This window comes from Aristolochia californica, unplaced genomic scaffold (assembly GCF_029961685.1).
Source record: "Aristolochia californica isolate CCGP_79_NKW_82.1479 unplaced genomic scaffold, dmAriCali1.0.hap1 SCAF_7, whole genome shotgun sequence".
Lineage (NCBI taxonomy): Eukaryota > Viridiplantae > Streptophyta > Magnoliopsida > Piperales > Aristolochiaceae > Aristolochia > Aristolochia californica.
Genome location: NW_027182268.1, coordinates 36,916,354 through 36,929,587, shown reverse-complemented (window position 1 = coordinate 36,929,587; position 13,234 = coordinate 36,916,354). Strand labels below are relative to the sequence as shown.

At 38.7% G+C, this 13,234-nt stretch overlaps 1 protein-coding gene across 2 annotated transcripts; it reads right to left on the bottom strand.

Moving 5' to 3' along the window:
- Nucleotides 1-21: 21 nt before the first annotated feature.
- On the bottom strand, nucleotides 22-12,628 carry LOC137936589 (arginine-specific demethylase JMJ20). 2 transcript variants are annotated; one of them, XM_068781360.1, is made up of 10 exons: nucleotides 12,464-12,628; nucleotides 11,321-11,657; nucleotides 10,122-10,292; nucleotides 9,374-9,536; nucleotides 8,321-8,438; nucleotides 7,460-7,529; nucleotides 7,310-7,390; nucleotides 1,894-1,950; nucleotides 1,689-1,800; nucleotides 22-634 (listed from the first exon to the last, which is right to left on the bottom strand). In XM_068781360.1, the coding sequence occupies exons 2-10, from the start codon at nucleotides 11,528-11,530 to the stop codon at nucleotides 105-107; spliced, it is 1,512 nt and encodes a 503-aa protein (XP_068637461.1). In that variant the 5' UTR covers nucleotides 11,531-11,657; nucleotides 12,464-12,628; the 3' UTR covers nucleotides 22-104. The 2 variants fall into 2 exon arrangements, with proteins under 2 accessions (XP_068637461.1, XP_068637462.1); XM_068781361.1 differs by having other exon boundaries at nucleotides 11,321-11,393.
- Between the last annotated feature and the right edge of the window lie 606 nt (nucleotides 12,629-13,234).

Here is a 13,234-nt window from a genome sequence, read left to right as displayed (position 1 = left end):
ATGATTAGTTTCTGTGTTGATACTGTCTTAGAGATTACAACTGACTTTCACCAAATCACGACTAGGATCGAAGAGACTAAACTCTGATGAACTTCTTTGTTATTTTATTCGGGAAAGAAACCAACGTCCCAAGGAGCTATGACATTAAGATACTTGATCGCATTGTTGATGGCCTTAATCAGTTCCTTGGGATGGGAGATCTTAAACCCAAATGCATTTACAAAATCTGAGTCCAAAAGATCTGATTTCAGGAACTGAATTAACTGATGGTCTTCCATGTCCGCGTCTGAGTTCCTTATCCCTGCTCCTTGTCCCGCATTCGTGGCCTCATACGTTCCATTCAGTTTCGAGCATAGCTCAATGAACTCTGGCTCTGTCAACATCTTTCTGATTTCAATCGAGGAAAATTGGTCTTCTTCCAAAGAGCAATGGAGATTTTTCTCAGTAAAGGCATCCACAGATATCATCTTTGACGCAACTACATGCACAGATTTCAGGTTGGTAATGTGATGCTGAGCTCGGCGCGATCCTGTTCCACAGCGACTTCTCTCGTTTTGCAAAAGATGGTACACAAGCACCAAGTTGGCGAAGGAAATCCGTGTGATGAAGGTGAAGAAATCAAAAAAATTCATCCCTAGCAGAAGAACATTAACAATCAAGAAAAATCTCCACAGAGGCCATAAAAAACTGATGAACAATTTGCTTGGTGTGGTCCAAAGGTGGTGTTTTGAAAGCATAGATGATTAGCTGTTGAGGTTGAATTATCTCATAGAAGCAACAAAACAAAGTTGTCATCTGACAGTGAACAGGGACTACTGATTTCTTAAAAACTCTTTATAGAGTTTCTTTCTGTTTGGAACCTCTAGAAAAGAAAAAAAAAAAAAAAGAAGAGAATTTGACCATTATTGTTCCCAAAAATAGTTATTGAAAATGAGATATTGATCAGATTCTCCTTTTCACTGACTATTTTTCAGAATAATAATGGCCAAATTCTTATTTTCTTTTCTTTTCCATGGGGTTCCAAACAGACCCTAATAGAGTCACTCTTGGTCTCTAATGCTTCCCCTCAGTTGCAGAATAATCAAATGTGTTGAAATGCATGTACAAAGGCACATTGGTCTTTTACTATTTGGGTATGTCCTTCTAAGTGTTGCAGTAAGATTAAACATCATGATAGGAGTTCATGTTTCACGTTTCATGTTATCCAAGAGTCATTGAGTTCAATGCAATGAGGGGCATTATTGTACCTTGTACCTTTTTCACTTAAGTGAGTTATTTAATAGTAAGAGGGTTCTATTTCTAGCCATAGAAGAGAGCAGCTCCAAGGCACTTATCTCTTTCCCTCTGTCTTTTTCTCTTTTTCTCCTTTCTTCCTCTATTTCTCTATCTCCTTGATATTTTTCAAGATGTAAAACTGTTTGCACCAGATCAATCCTCCGAAGCCATTGCATTATTGCACTACACAATACAGACTCATATGAACCTGATACTCAAAAAAGTAAAAGGGCACAAAGAGAAAGGGGAGGCAAACAGAAAAGATGAGAGGAAAATGAAGGAAAGATGGGAAGATAAAGAGACGAGATTGGAAAGTAAAACAGATTCCAATCATGGATTAGGAAGTGAACAACAAGTAGAATTTCCATATGAACAAATTTGCAGTTCCCTTCCTTTCAAAGAAGCATTTATACCTGTGTTGGCTGCAAGATTTCGCTGACATAGACCTTCAAAATTATCACAGATATCTCGAATGTCCTCTATGTATTCCTTTGCCTCATTGTAATCTTTCAAAAGCAAATTCCACTGGTATGGAGACATGTCAAAGATTAGGCAATAAAAAAAGTGATAATCCAGCTTCAACAACATCTGATTTCACTGGATGATTTTCATACTTACCACCCAAGACAGGTTATATGCATTGAACCAGTTGTGATTTATGGATATTGTATCCTCCTGTGGGGTAAATAATAAATAATAAATAGTCTAGCTAATCCAAATTAATACAGGATCATTCTGCAGTTAGTCAACCAAATAAATAGCAATTTGAAATCCAAAGATTTGAAATCTACAGATGCCATAACTATGAAAAAATTTCAACTGCGATGGGTCCTCCTTGGGCAATCCAAGCCCAGCAGGTATCGGTGGAGTGTTTTTTGTGATAGTGCTGGGCAGGTGCTGCTTGCCTTCTCTGGTCCAGCCAGCCCCTGTGGTTCCGATGAGGCTGAATCAAAATCTCTTTTGGCAGGTATGTTCAAGCAAAACTTTCTAAGGACAATAAATATTGGAAGGTGACCCACTGGTTGAGCAAGTAAGAAGACTCCTCCCCCTCCATGGAGCCTCTAGCAGATTTATGATAAAATTTCAGATCTGAGTTCAGAATGGTATTTTCTCTGAAACAAAGTGCCTTGATCAGCCAACTCACAGGATGATCTCCCTGCAAAAGGCGGTGTGTCCAAAGTTTCACTCTGCTTTGGACCATCCCTTAACTTCTAGTTAGATTTGGTCTAGTTGTATTTTATGTGTACTATAAGCTTGCTTGATCTCTCAATAAAAGCTAATCGCAATTTTCAAGAAAGAAAGAAATAACTATCAAAATTTTATGGCACCTGTTCCCCTGGAATTTCATAGAGGACGAATACCAAATTTTGACAACACGTAGAAAACTTGCAGACAGAGAAAAAGAAAGTCATTAAGACTACAGTTTCATTTTTAATAGAGGAACTCAAAGTAAGTCTATAGCATATCACACACTCAAAGGCCCATGGACAAATTAATGTTTCCCAGACCCTGCATACACAATCACATGCACTTGCAAAGGCACTCACAGGTGCCCATGCAAACAAACGTGGACCTGCTACAGGGCCTGGCTTGAAAGCATGCTTTACGTTCAGGTATATTCGATGCTGAATGTATCATGTCAGTAACAAACTTGGCTTTGGAATCTTATAACATCCTCTTCTTTGTGGATTAGACCACTTGTGATACACGGTCGGAAGTGCCAGGGATGGAGACGTGCATGGCTGGGCCAAATATGGTTGCACTGGAAATGCCATCGAAAAGGGTTTCTCAGAATGGTACAGCAACCCCAAGCCCTCAAAAAGACCATCTGGTGGCAACAGCATCCTCACAGGACCCAAAAACACGAACCTGGCATGAAACAGTCAAGGTTGCAGCAGTTGGAGTGCGCACAGACAGCTGCTGCAGCCCAGCCCAGCGTGTGGGTGAGGGTGCGCGGGGCACTGGTGGAATGGCGTGCGGGGTGCAGGGCGGCAAGTGCAGGATGCACACGCGCGGCACAGCACAACGCGCTCATGCACCAGCATGGCCAGCAGGCTGGCTGAGTGGCAGTTTTGCTTCAAATTTGAAATTTGAGTTTCTCCTACCCAAATGGGATTGGGATAACGTAGTTTGAGACAAATAAGAGCACATGGGATTTGATTCCTTTGATTTTGAATAAGAGAGAATTTGCCCCTGCTTTTGTGGCGAATTCTTATTGGCTCATGGTTTATCCTTGATTTGCCTATAAATAGGCCTTGTAAACTTGATGTATTCATCTCCAAAAAATCGTGCATAGAATACCTCATTTCTGGCAGAGCTCATTTCTTTTCATTTTGGCTTGGTTTTCCCTTGAAACAAAGGATTACTAGCCTACTTTTCACCCAATGTAACCTAGGCCTCACGCCGAAGCTTTAGAATCGAATCCTAGCCCAATATAGCAGCATGACAACTGGTATCAGAGCAGAAATGTTTCAGACATGGCTTCTTCATAACTGACGATGGAAATTGCTTAAAACAAAGGTAAGAAGAAAGTCTCCAAAACTGAATCCCATTTAACTTCTTCTGAATCTAGGCTCGAAAAGGTGGAATTCCAATACTCGAGTAAGTGGAATTCCAATACTCGAGTAGGGAGGAGAAGATTCAAGGGTTAGAGGACAATGTTCATAGTATCGTTGCCACCTAAAGCGGACACAAGTCAATAACCTTGACGAGATGCAGTTGGAACTCGAAGAGATGTGGACGAGAATGGCAATTCTCGAACGAGCCGCTCTAAATCGAGAAGGTATTCTTTTACCGATGAAGATCAAAGTGCCTGAACCAAAACCATATAATTGCGTACGCAATCCAAAAATGATCGAAAACTTCTTGTGGCAAGTGGAGCAATACTTCAAAACTTCTAAACCCTCAAATGAAGAAGTAAAGGTTAGTACTACTATGTTCCTTGTTGATGATTCTATTTTATGGTGGAGGAGGAGAATGGTTGACGTCGAGGATAGAGAAGACTCGGTAGACACTTAGAAAGATTTCAAGCACAAATTGAAACTCCACTTCCTTTCGGAAGATGTTGACTACTTAGCGTGAAAGGAATTGCGGGCGTTGCGACAAAAGGGAAATATCCATGAGTACATCCAATCTTTTACTTCGTTGATGTTAAGTATTCCTAATATGATCGACGAGGATCAGTTATTTTCATTTTGACGAAACTTCGTCCATGGACCGAGCAATAATTGAGGCGGCGAGATGTGAAGACACTTGTTACCACTCTAGCCACCACCGAAAAGCTAATGGATTTTGAGACAAAATCCAACGAAAGCACCTCCAAATCCACAAACATTGATAAAAATGGGCACAAGGAGAATTACGAGAAGAAGCAATTTTGGAACCGAAATTCCAAGAATGAGAATCAGAACTCCAAAAACGGAGAGAAGAAGAAGAAGAACCTTGTAGACAAAGGTACTTCTAATAAAAAATTAAATGCTTTATTTGCGAAGGTGATCATATGGTGCGGGATAGTCCGAAAAAGAGGCAATTGAATAACATCAAAACGAACGAAGCCGTTAAGCAACTGAGTAACAAACCTAGAATGGGTTCAATGAAGTTATTTAACTGCATTCAAGCCCACATCAAGAAGACTACAAAACCGCTGGTAAAATCTAAACAAAAACTCCTCTATTTAGATTTTTTGCTTGATGACATTAAAGCAAAAGTTATTATCGACATCAGAACTACCCACAATTTTGTTTCGGTGGAAGAAGCGAAACAATTAAACCTACGATGGGAGCAAGATAATAGTTGTATGAAGGTTGTTGATTCAATGACCAAGGCAGTGCTTGGTGTGGCAAAACGCACCCAAATTGTTGTCAGAAAGTGGGTGGGCTTCGATTTTATTGTTCTTCACATTGATGATTTTAATGTAATTTTGGGCATGGACTTTCTTTATAATTGCAAGGCATTCGTAATACCCTATTTGGGAGTTGTAGGAGTTATGGATGAGGTTGGGCCTTGATTTCGAAGCATGGGGATTATGTACAGAGGAAGGCCGCAATACATTCAGCTCTCCAGCTTAAGAAGGGTTAGGTGAGGAAAATCTACTTTTCTTGTTGCTTTAACAGTAAACGAACAACTGCTTGAGAATCAATCTGTGTCGACCAACATTGAAAAGGTCCTGATGGAGTTCAAGGACTTAATGCCAGAGAAATTGTCAAAGAAGTTACCTCCATGGAGGAAGATTGACCACATGATTGAGCTCGAACCGGGTGTTAAACCACCAGCCAAAGCACCCAACCGCATGGCACCAAAAGAATTGGAAGAGCTTCAAAAACAACTCTAGGAGTTGCTTGAAGCCACGCACCCGTACCTTTTCAAAAGAAAAAGGATGGAAGCAAGAGGTTATCCATCGACTATTGTGCATTGAACAAGGTGACGGTAAAGAACAAGTATTTGATTCCCCTCATTGCGAACTTGTTTGATCAACTCTGTCATGCTCGTATTTTTAGTAAGCTTGACTTGAGGTCAGGTTACTATCAAGTCCGAATCGCTGAACGAGATGAGAAGAAGACCACATGCGTAACAAGGTATGGTTCATACGAGTTTCGAGTCATGCCATTTGGTTTGACGAATGCCCCGGCTACTTTTTGTACTCTTATGAATAAACTTTTCCAGCATTTTCGAGATGAATTTGTAGTCGTTTATTTGGACAACATTGTGGTGCATAATAGTAGGGACATGGAGGAGAATTTGCATCACTTGAGGAAGGTGTTCGAGGTGTTGTAAAAGAACTCTATTTACATCAAAGGGAGAAATGTTCATTTGCCCTATCGGAAGTGTCCTTTTTGGGACATTGGATCAAAAGAGGACGGATATGGATGGACGAAAAGAAGGTGCAAACAATTGCTGAATGGCGCCTTCCAACCAAAGTATCAGAGGTGTCTTTTTTGGGACATTGGATCAGAGGAGGACGGATATGGATGGACAAAAAGAAGGTGCAAACAATTGTTGAATGGCGCCTTCCAACCGAAGTATCGGAGTTGTGGAGCTTTCTTGGGCTTGTGAACTAATATCGGGAATTCATTAAGGGATTTTCAGCCTTAGCAACTCCCTTGACAGATCTTTTGAAGAAGAAGCCCAAGGGCATTAGTCGAACAAATGCCAAAAAGTGTACGAGTCCCTCAAAGATGCGGTCACCAAGGAACCAATCCTACAACTTGCTGATTTCAGTAAGCCTTTTGAGGTAGCTAATGATGCCTCTAACTTTGCAATTGGTGGTGTTTTAGAACTGGACAAACATCCAATCGCTTTCGAGAGTCGAAAGCTTAATGAGACGGAGCAGTGCTATACTATTGAAGAACGGGAGATGACGGTTGTAGTGCATTGTTTACGCACTTGGCACCATTACTTGTTGGGGTCGAGGTTCGTAGTGAAGATGGAAAACATAGCATCTAGCTATTTCCTCACGTAAAAGAAGCTTAGCCCAAAGTAAGCTAGATGGTTTTCCCTGGTTTTCCCTTGAAACGATACTAGTCTACTTTTCACCCAAAGTAAGCTAGGCAGCACGCCGAAACATTGGATCAAATCCTAGCCCGATATAGTGGCATAACAACTTTACTCAATTGCAATGAGAGGGGCATTTCTAGTGTGATGTCTTGGGGGCAATTTTGAACTTGTAGTGTGCATTTTTGCACGCATGTGTGAATATCTATCTATGTGATCAACATGTAAAAAAAAAACATTCTTTTCTTCACTTTTTGGCACTGCTATTGACCTAAGGCAGCCTGAACAATCTTTTTCAGGTCAGATTGAGGATAATAAGGATCTAGCCCCTAGAAAGCTCTTTAAGGTAAACAAGTTTTAACACTTAGAAACAAGACCACCAAATTCGTTCCGGGACTCCTCAATAACCACACAACAATATAAAAATAATCAACAATTAAAACTTGTGAAGTTTATCATATTTTGAACTTAATGGTACCACTGCTAGGTCAAAAAATAACTTCATTTTGCTAAATAATCAACAATAAAAACTTGTGAAGGATACCATATTCTGAACTTGATGGTACCACCCACTAGGCACAAAGATGACTTCATTTTGCTCTTGAGTACACTCCAACCAAATAGCCTACACATATGACAAGCAACATTTTAGAGTTGTTGTGCTGAAAAACTAGGAATATCACGAGCTTGTTACCTTCTTAAACCCTGGAAATTGTACTTCAACGACATCTTCAAAAATGTCATAAACTGAATTCTTCATGTTCCTACATTTAGCAGCATGAAGATTTTTTTTTTGAGAAAAAACATAAGGATTTTGTTGAAGAGCAAATATGGAAGTGTCTTACATGACTATCACAGTAAGAAGTCTCACAGAGCCAGAATTAATATGGAGTCTCACATGAGGAGCTCTCACAGAAGAGTCTCAGTTAAAGGTGTTTTAGTTATGCCAGTTTTCTATTTATGTTCAATTGTTCTAGGACTTATCTTTTAGTGTTTAACTTTGGGTGTAACTAGCACAGGGGTAATTTAATTGTAATTGGATTCTACTACCTTCCTCTATTATAAATAGAGGCTTATTGTATTCAAATTACAATAAATTAGTAAAATATTTCTCTTTTCCAGAAATTTAATGGATTTTCCCACCAAAAGCCAGTTAAAATCTTTAACTCTTGCAATCTAATACAGCTTATTTCACTGCTTCCTCAATTCCAATGAGAACCAGCACTGGGAAGCTCTAACAGTTTATGTTAAAATAGAATCAATAACCCCAATTCTCACATTAGTGATTTTCAGAAGTGATATTTTATAGTCATATTACCAAAAAAGGTGAAAGAGAATTTTGTCTACAGAGGCAATCATCTTTTCATTATTCCTACTCTTATCATATGAATTACTGTTCAATCTTCATAGTATGTTCCCCAGGAAATTCCATCAATCCAGTATAATACCATGGAGGTGTAACTTTAACTCTCAGGGAAGAGGTCAGTGATCTTTCCTTCACACTCTCAAAAGCCTTGCAAACAACTATTTGGACCTAGAGGAGCAAGTGATGTACCTATCAAACAAAAGATGACATTGTGAAGGTGATAGGAAGTGCCATTGTTTCCTTCCACACACATTTGCAGACCAGCTATATGACCTAAAAACATCTGCATGAAGAGGAGTCCATGTGCCTGCAGAGAGTATGGCAGCATGGTTAATCTTTTGACAACAATCAAAATGGAAAAACAAATGAGAAAACAAAAATTAGTTATGTTCGGACTAAAAAATGACATAACATAGCTGGCCAATCATCACAATACATGTCTTCACAACATGCACTCGACGAGCACAAGGCCTCATACAGAAAAGGATTGTGATGTACCAAGATCACAGGCATTTTTGTTTGATATTCGGGTATCCTTAGCTAATGAATGGTCTACACATACAACAAGATGAATGTAGGACACTGGTCCCAGTGAAGAAATGTCCACCCCACCCAGTAAATGTTGCTTCACATGGAAAATTTCATGCTTCATTTGGTCGCTTTTTGAAAATACCCACAGTGGCATGCTCTGCCCTAATAGTTTTTCTTTATTCAGTTACGAGGATCAGATACAATAAAAAGTTAGATATAAATCTTGAAATAGATTTTGTGGAATAAAAACAAATGAAGATAAAATGGAAAACGTCACACCCCACCCATCTCTACATGCAATTACATTTGATAATACAGAAGAATCTGCAGGGACATGATAAAGAAGTAGAATGTGAGAAGAGAGAAGATTTTTAGCAATCTGGTGAGTTGAGTTGTATTCGTTTTTTTCCTTCCACTAAAGTTGGTATTGTCATTCATTTTTCTTACCTAATAAAACTGATCCTTCTACCTTAAGAGTGATTACATAGCTTATACTTATACAGCAAGTTTAGCAAAGCTAAATTGTGACCCTGCTCCTGCAACTCTTGAACACAATGTTTCCAGGCCAACCTCATGGTATCCCTTCCACAACAAGCAATTATGCTCGGATACCTTCAACTGAATGGTAGGACTTTTGTCATGTGTTACATGATGATTTAGCTAAACACATTTTGCATAATTGGATGAAAACAATAACAAGAAAGTTTATACCTTTAGGTCCCATGTAAACAAAACGGTAATCTGAGCAATTTATTTCATTTATGTCTCGGCATGTGTGGGGATCCTCATGCATTTTATGAGTGTCAAGATATAGATTGAGCCAATCATCAACGAAAAATGGTGGAGTACTATATGCTACAAAATTAGGGTATTCCTGAGAAGAAGACGAGAAAAAACAAATCACTCAATCATCAGGGAAACATGGCGTAGTAGTGTATGCTACAAAAAATTAGGGTATTCCTGAGAAGTAAACGAAGAAAAATAAGCAAACCACACAGCCACATCTTATGTCCTGAATGGCATGTCAGTAATCTATTTTGAGGATACTATGTACATTGGCATAGGTGTCAGATGCGGACATCCAAAAGAATTTAGTGATTGAATCATCTCCAAAATGTTGTTAACCTGTTTCTAAAAAAGTTTTGTTAACAGAATGTCTGCAAATGAAAGATCCAGGAAGAGCTTAGATTTGGGTTTGAGGGAAATGCAGACTCAAAAAATCAGTTAAATACACTTAAAATGTATCCCTTCCAACCTATGAGCACATCCGGAAAATGCCTCTACATCAAATAACAAAAATGAAAAGTGAGAGACAAGAGATGTCCTCATCATGCTTTCTGTATTAATTTGATCATAGAGGCATGACAGGTTTGTCTTTTCAACAGTGCAGTAAGATTCAAACTTTAAAGCTGAACATGTAAATATGAAGAAAAAAAAGTTTCATTGAACTTCCACATACCTTAACGAAATGCCAATCCTTTAAATACAAAAGATCTTGGTTTTTGCTGTTATAATTTACAGAATTACTACATTTTCTGGTGGAAAGCTCGAGCCAATGGATGATGAATTCCTTGACAGACATTTGAACCCTCTTCTGATCTGTGAATTCCCTTCTACCACATTCGGCAACCTACAAGTGCATTGATCTGCAGAGTTAATGAAAAGCAGAAGGAAACAAGAAAGTGTTTTTTTTTCTGAAAGGTGAAACAAGAAAGACGGTACAGAGAAAAAAAAATTGAGGAATGAGAATTTTATTAAACCAAGGAATGCATAAAATAGGGCAGGTAAAAGGTGCAGAAAGAAATAAAATAATTCAGTATTAGGCTGAAGGAAGATCTAACTGCCTTACAGCAAGAAGTTGTTTTTTTAACTCCCTCAATAACAAGGGAGCAACACAATTAAAAACAAATAGAACTGCAATTTTCAAAGCATAAGGAATGGGCTAGTTGTTGGGAGCTTTTATTTTTCATTCTTGTTTTTAAACGGTGCAAATTTTTTTAAAGAACAAAAGGGCAACAACAAGCTAAGAGAGGGCAACAATATTCAAGACATGTTGGAGATAAGAGCAGGCAGACCGGATTTCCAGGTCTCATGTTCTCCTGTTTTAAATATACTATCAGGCAAAAAGGAATAGTGTCCTTAAAAGAAGCACCATTTATGTTAATTCCTTCGCTGATTATCAACAATCATCTTGCTTCACTCACACCTTCCTCTTCGGTAGTATTCAATTTGTCTGAACACAATTTAAAGGGTATATCAACAGATTTTTGCTTTAGTGTTACAGATGTTACTGTGGTCTATTCCATAACTAAAAATGGTATCATTTGACAAAGCTACAACCATTGTTTCATATACGAAAGCAAAAATTTCACTTCCTTCCTGATAGTTCATGAAAAGAAGGATTCCCGCCAAAAACTCTATACACAAAAAAAACAAAAAAGAACAAAACATATCAAAATGATTCAAAGTGTAGCATGTTAGATTAATTTTATACATAAAACCAAAAGGGTTAATTAGGTACTCCACTAAAACAAAATAAGCATCCTTAATTCATGACGGTGTCATCGACAAGAACATCACATGTAAACAGTTCGAGGTTGAACAGCCATTTTTCACCTAGCAAAAAGGATGATCTTCAGAGGGTTTAATTAGAAGTACCTGAATCATGGAACTCCCGAAATGCGTCGATAAGAAATGAAAATTTGGTTTTCCATCTTCGGTGACCCAATCCCTGCAGGCCCCCCAATCATCCATCAATCCAGTCAGTAAAACAGGCTCATTTTTCTGCAGATACCTCTCCACGAATTGCTCGTAGCTAAGCTCTTTCCCGTTTACTCTCTCTATTTTCCCTCCAATTTTAAGACTCATTGTCCCTCAAAATTTTGAAATCGAATCACAGAAATACGGAATACTTCGAGAGCAAATTCGAAGGTGCTGAAGCGAACGTATAAGAACCCGAAATCCAGTAAAAGCGCCGGCTCAGAAGAAGAGACGCCTACAGAAAATTGTCGGAGAAAGTAACGAGATGAGAACGTTGCTGACTTGCTTATTCGAATTGAATGAACAATGAACTATGCAGTCCACAGCCTAGTCACTGTTGCACTGCAAACTGCAGCTGGAAAGTAACGTAGATGAGGAGAGATTCTTGCATCTTTGGCCTAATTGTCTCGGTTTGAGACATGATTTCTACTCTCAATGAATCATATGGGGATTAATCTCCTCCCATAATTTATAGAAGGCGAATGGAACCATCCCCATTTAAATCTAATTCTGAGTCATATTGAAAACCATGAATTCTAATGATAATTACTTCAGATTTTTGTTAATCCTTTTCATTATCCAAAATCTCTTCTAAAATTCTATTGAGAAATTTAAAGCTTCTATTTTAGGTGATTCACTAAAGATAATGGCCTTCTAAGAAGGATTATGTATTCATTAAACCATGAGCAAAATTAGATTAAGATAACATCGGTGTTTTTAAAGGATCCTAATTACTAATTCTTTCAAACTCGTCTTGGTTAATTACTGTGACATTTTTCTCAAGTATTCGAAAACAATATGGTTAAGAGCTACATTCTTTATACAATATGATCAGAATTCATAATAAAAACTCGATCTTTTATGTAATCAAAGTTGGTAAAACAGTGAATAGTGAGATTGCTGTCTTCTGATTCAAGAAAAGGCTTAATGCTTAGTCCATATAGACAATTAAATGTTTATCTATCAGACACATCAACTGAGTAGTCAATTTTCAAACAAGAGCAAACAATGGTTTAGGTGAGTCAGTTATGTAGGTAGTACCTGGAAATGTGTACCTCCTCGAAGGTGCCGGTCACCCTCATCCTCATTTATTGTCGTTCTCGTCAGAAACCAGACAAAAGGTGCTCTGAAATATCTCGGAAGTCGAGTCGAGACCCACCGGAATCGTTGCTTCGCACGGCGCCGATGAGGAGATGAGGTGACTAATCATCCTCGGAGGGTCACAGAAGGCCCTGCCGCCCGCTCTCCCATATAAAAACAGGCCTAACCTAACCTGGCTTTTTCAGTCCGGTCCCTCTTAAGGGACCTACTGCCCTAGGCGGCACCGGCTTGCCTGCTTGGGTTCCTATCGAAAAGAGAAAAAATTTATTATTATTATTATTTTAAAAAATAATTATAAAAAATAAAAGTATTATAATTTTTGTGTTTTTTTTTTGGTTTCCATGAGAGATCATTAGATTCCCTTTTCTGTTAAGGTCGGTGCGTAACACGTCACAATGTTTCCTGTACTTTGATCCGGCTAAGTCGTGCTACGTGTACTCCAGGGAATCTTGGAGCCACGTGCCTTCATACGTGGTGGAAGATGCGTCTACATGTCAGCTGCGTCTATGGCAGGCATCTGCTGGTGGTTCACATGGAAGATGGAGACTGAACCCCTCCCTCCTTGGCTTCTTTCTCCCTTATACCCCCTCTTTTGGCCCGAATTACCAATAAGACCTTCCAGTTTATTGTTTGGATTTTGGAATATTCGGTCAGAAAAGGTGGCCGGTATTCAGGTTTTAATTTATAATAATTTAATATTTTTTAATAATT

Excerpts from the sequence above, each read along its gene's own strand:
- LOC137936589 (XM_068781360.1), bottom strand. The coding sequence starts at position 11,530 with ATGAGTCTTAAAATTGGAGGGAAAATAGAGAGAGTAAACGGGAAAGAG. Across the intron at positions 8,439-9,373 it reads TGTTTACATGGGACCTAAAG|GCACATGGACTCCTCTTCAT; the intron begins GTATAAACTTTC and ends TACTCTCTGCAG. Across the intron at positions 1,801-1,893 it reads CATATAACCTGTCTTGGGTG|TGGAATTTGCTTTTGAAAGA; the intron begins GTAAGTATGAAA and ends TCTCCATACCAG.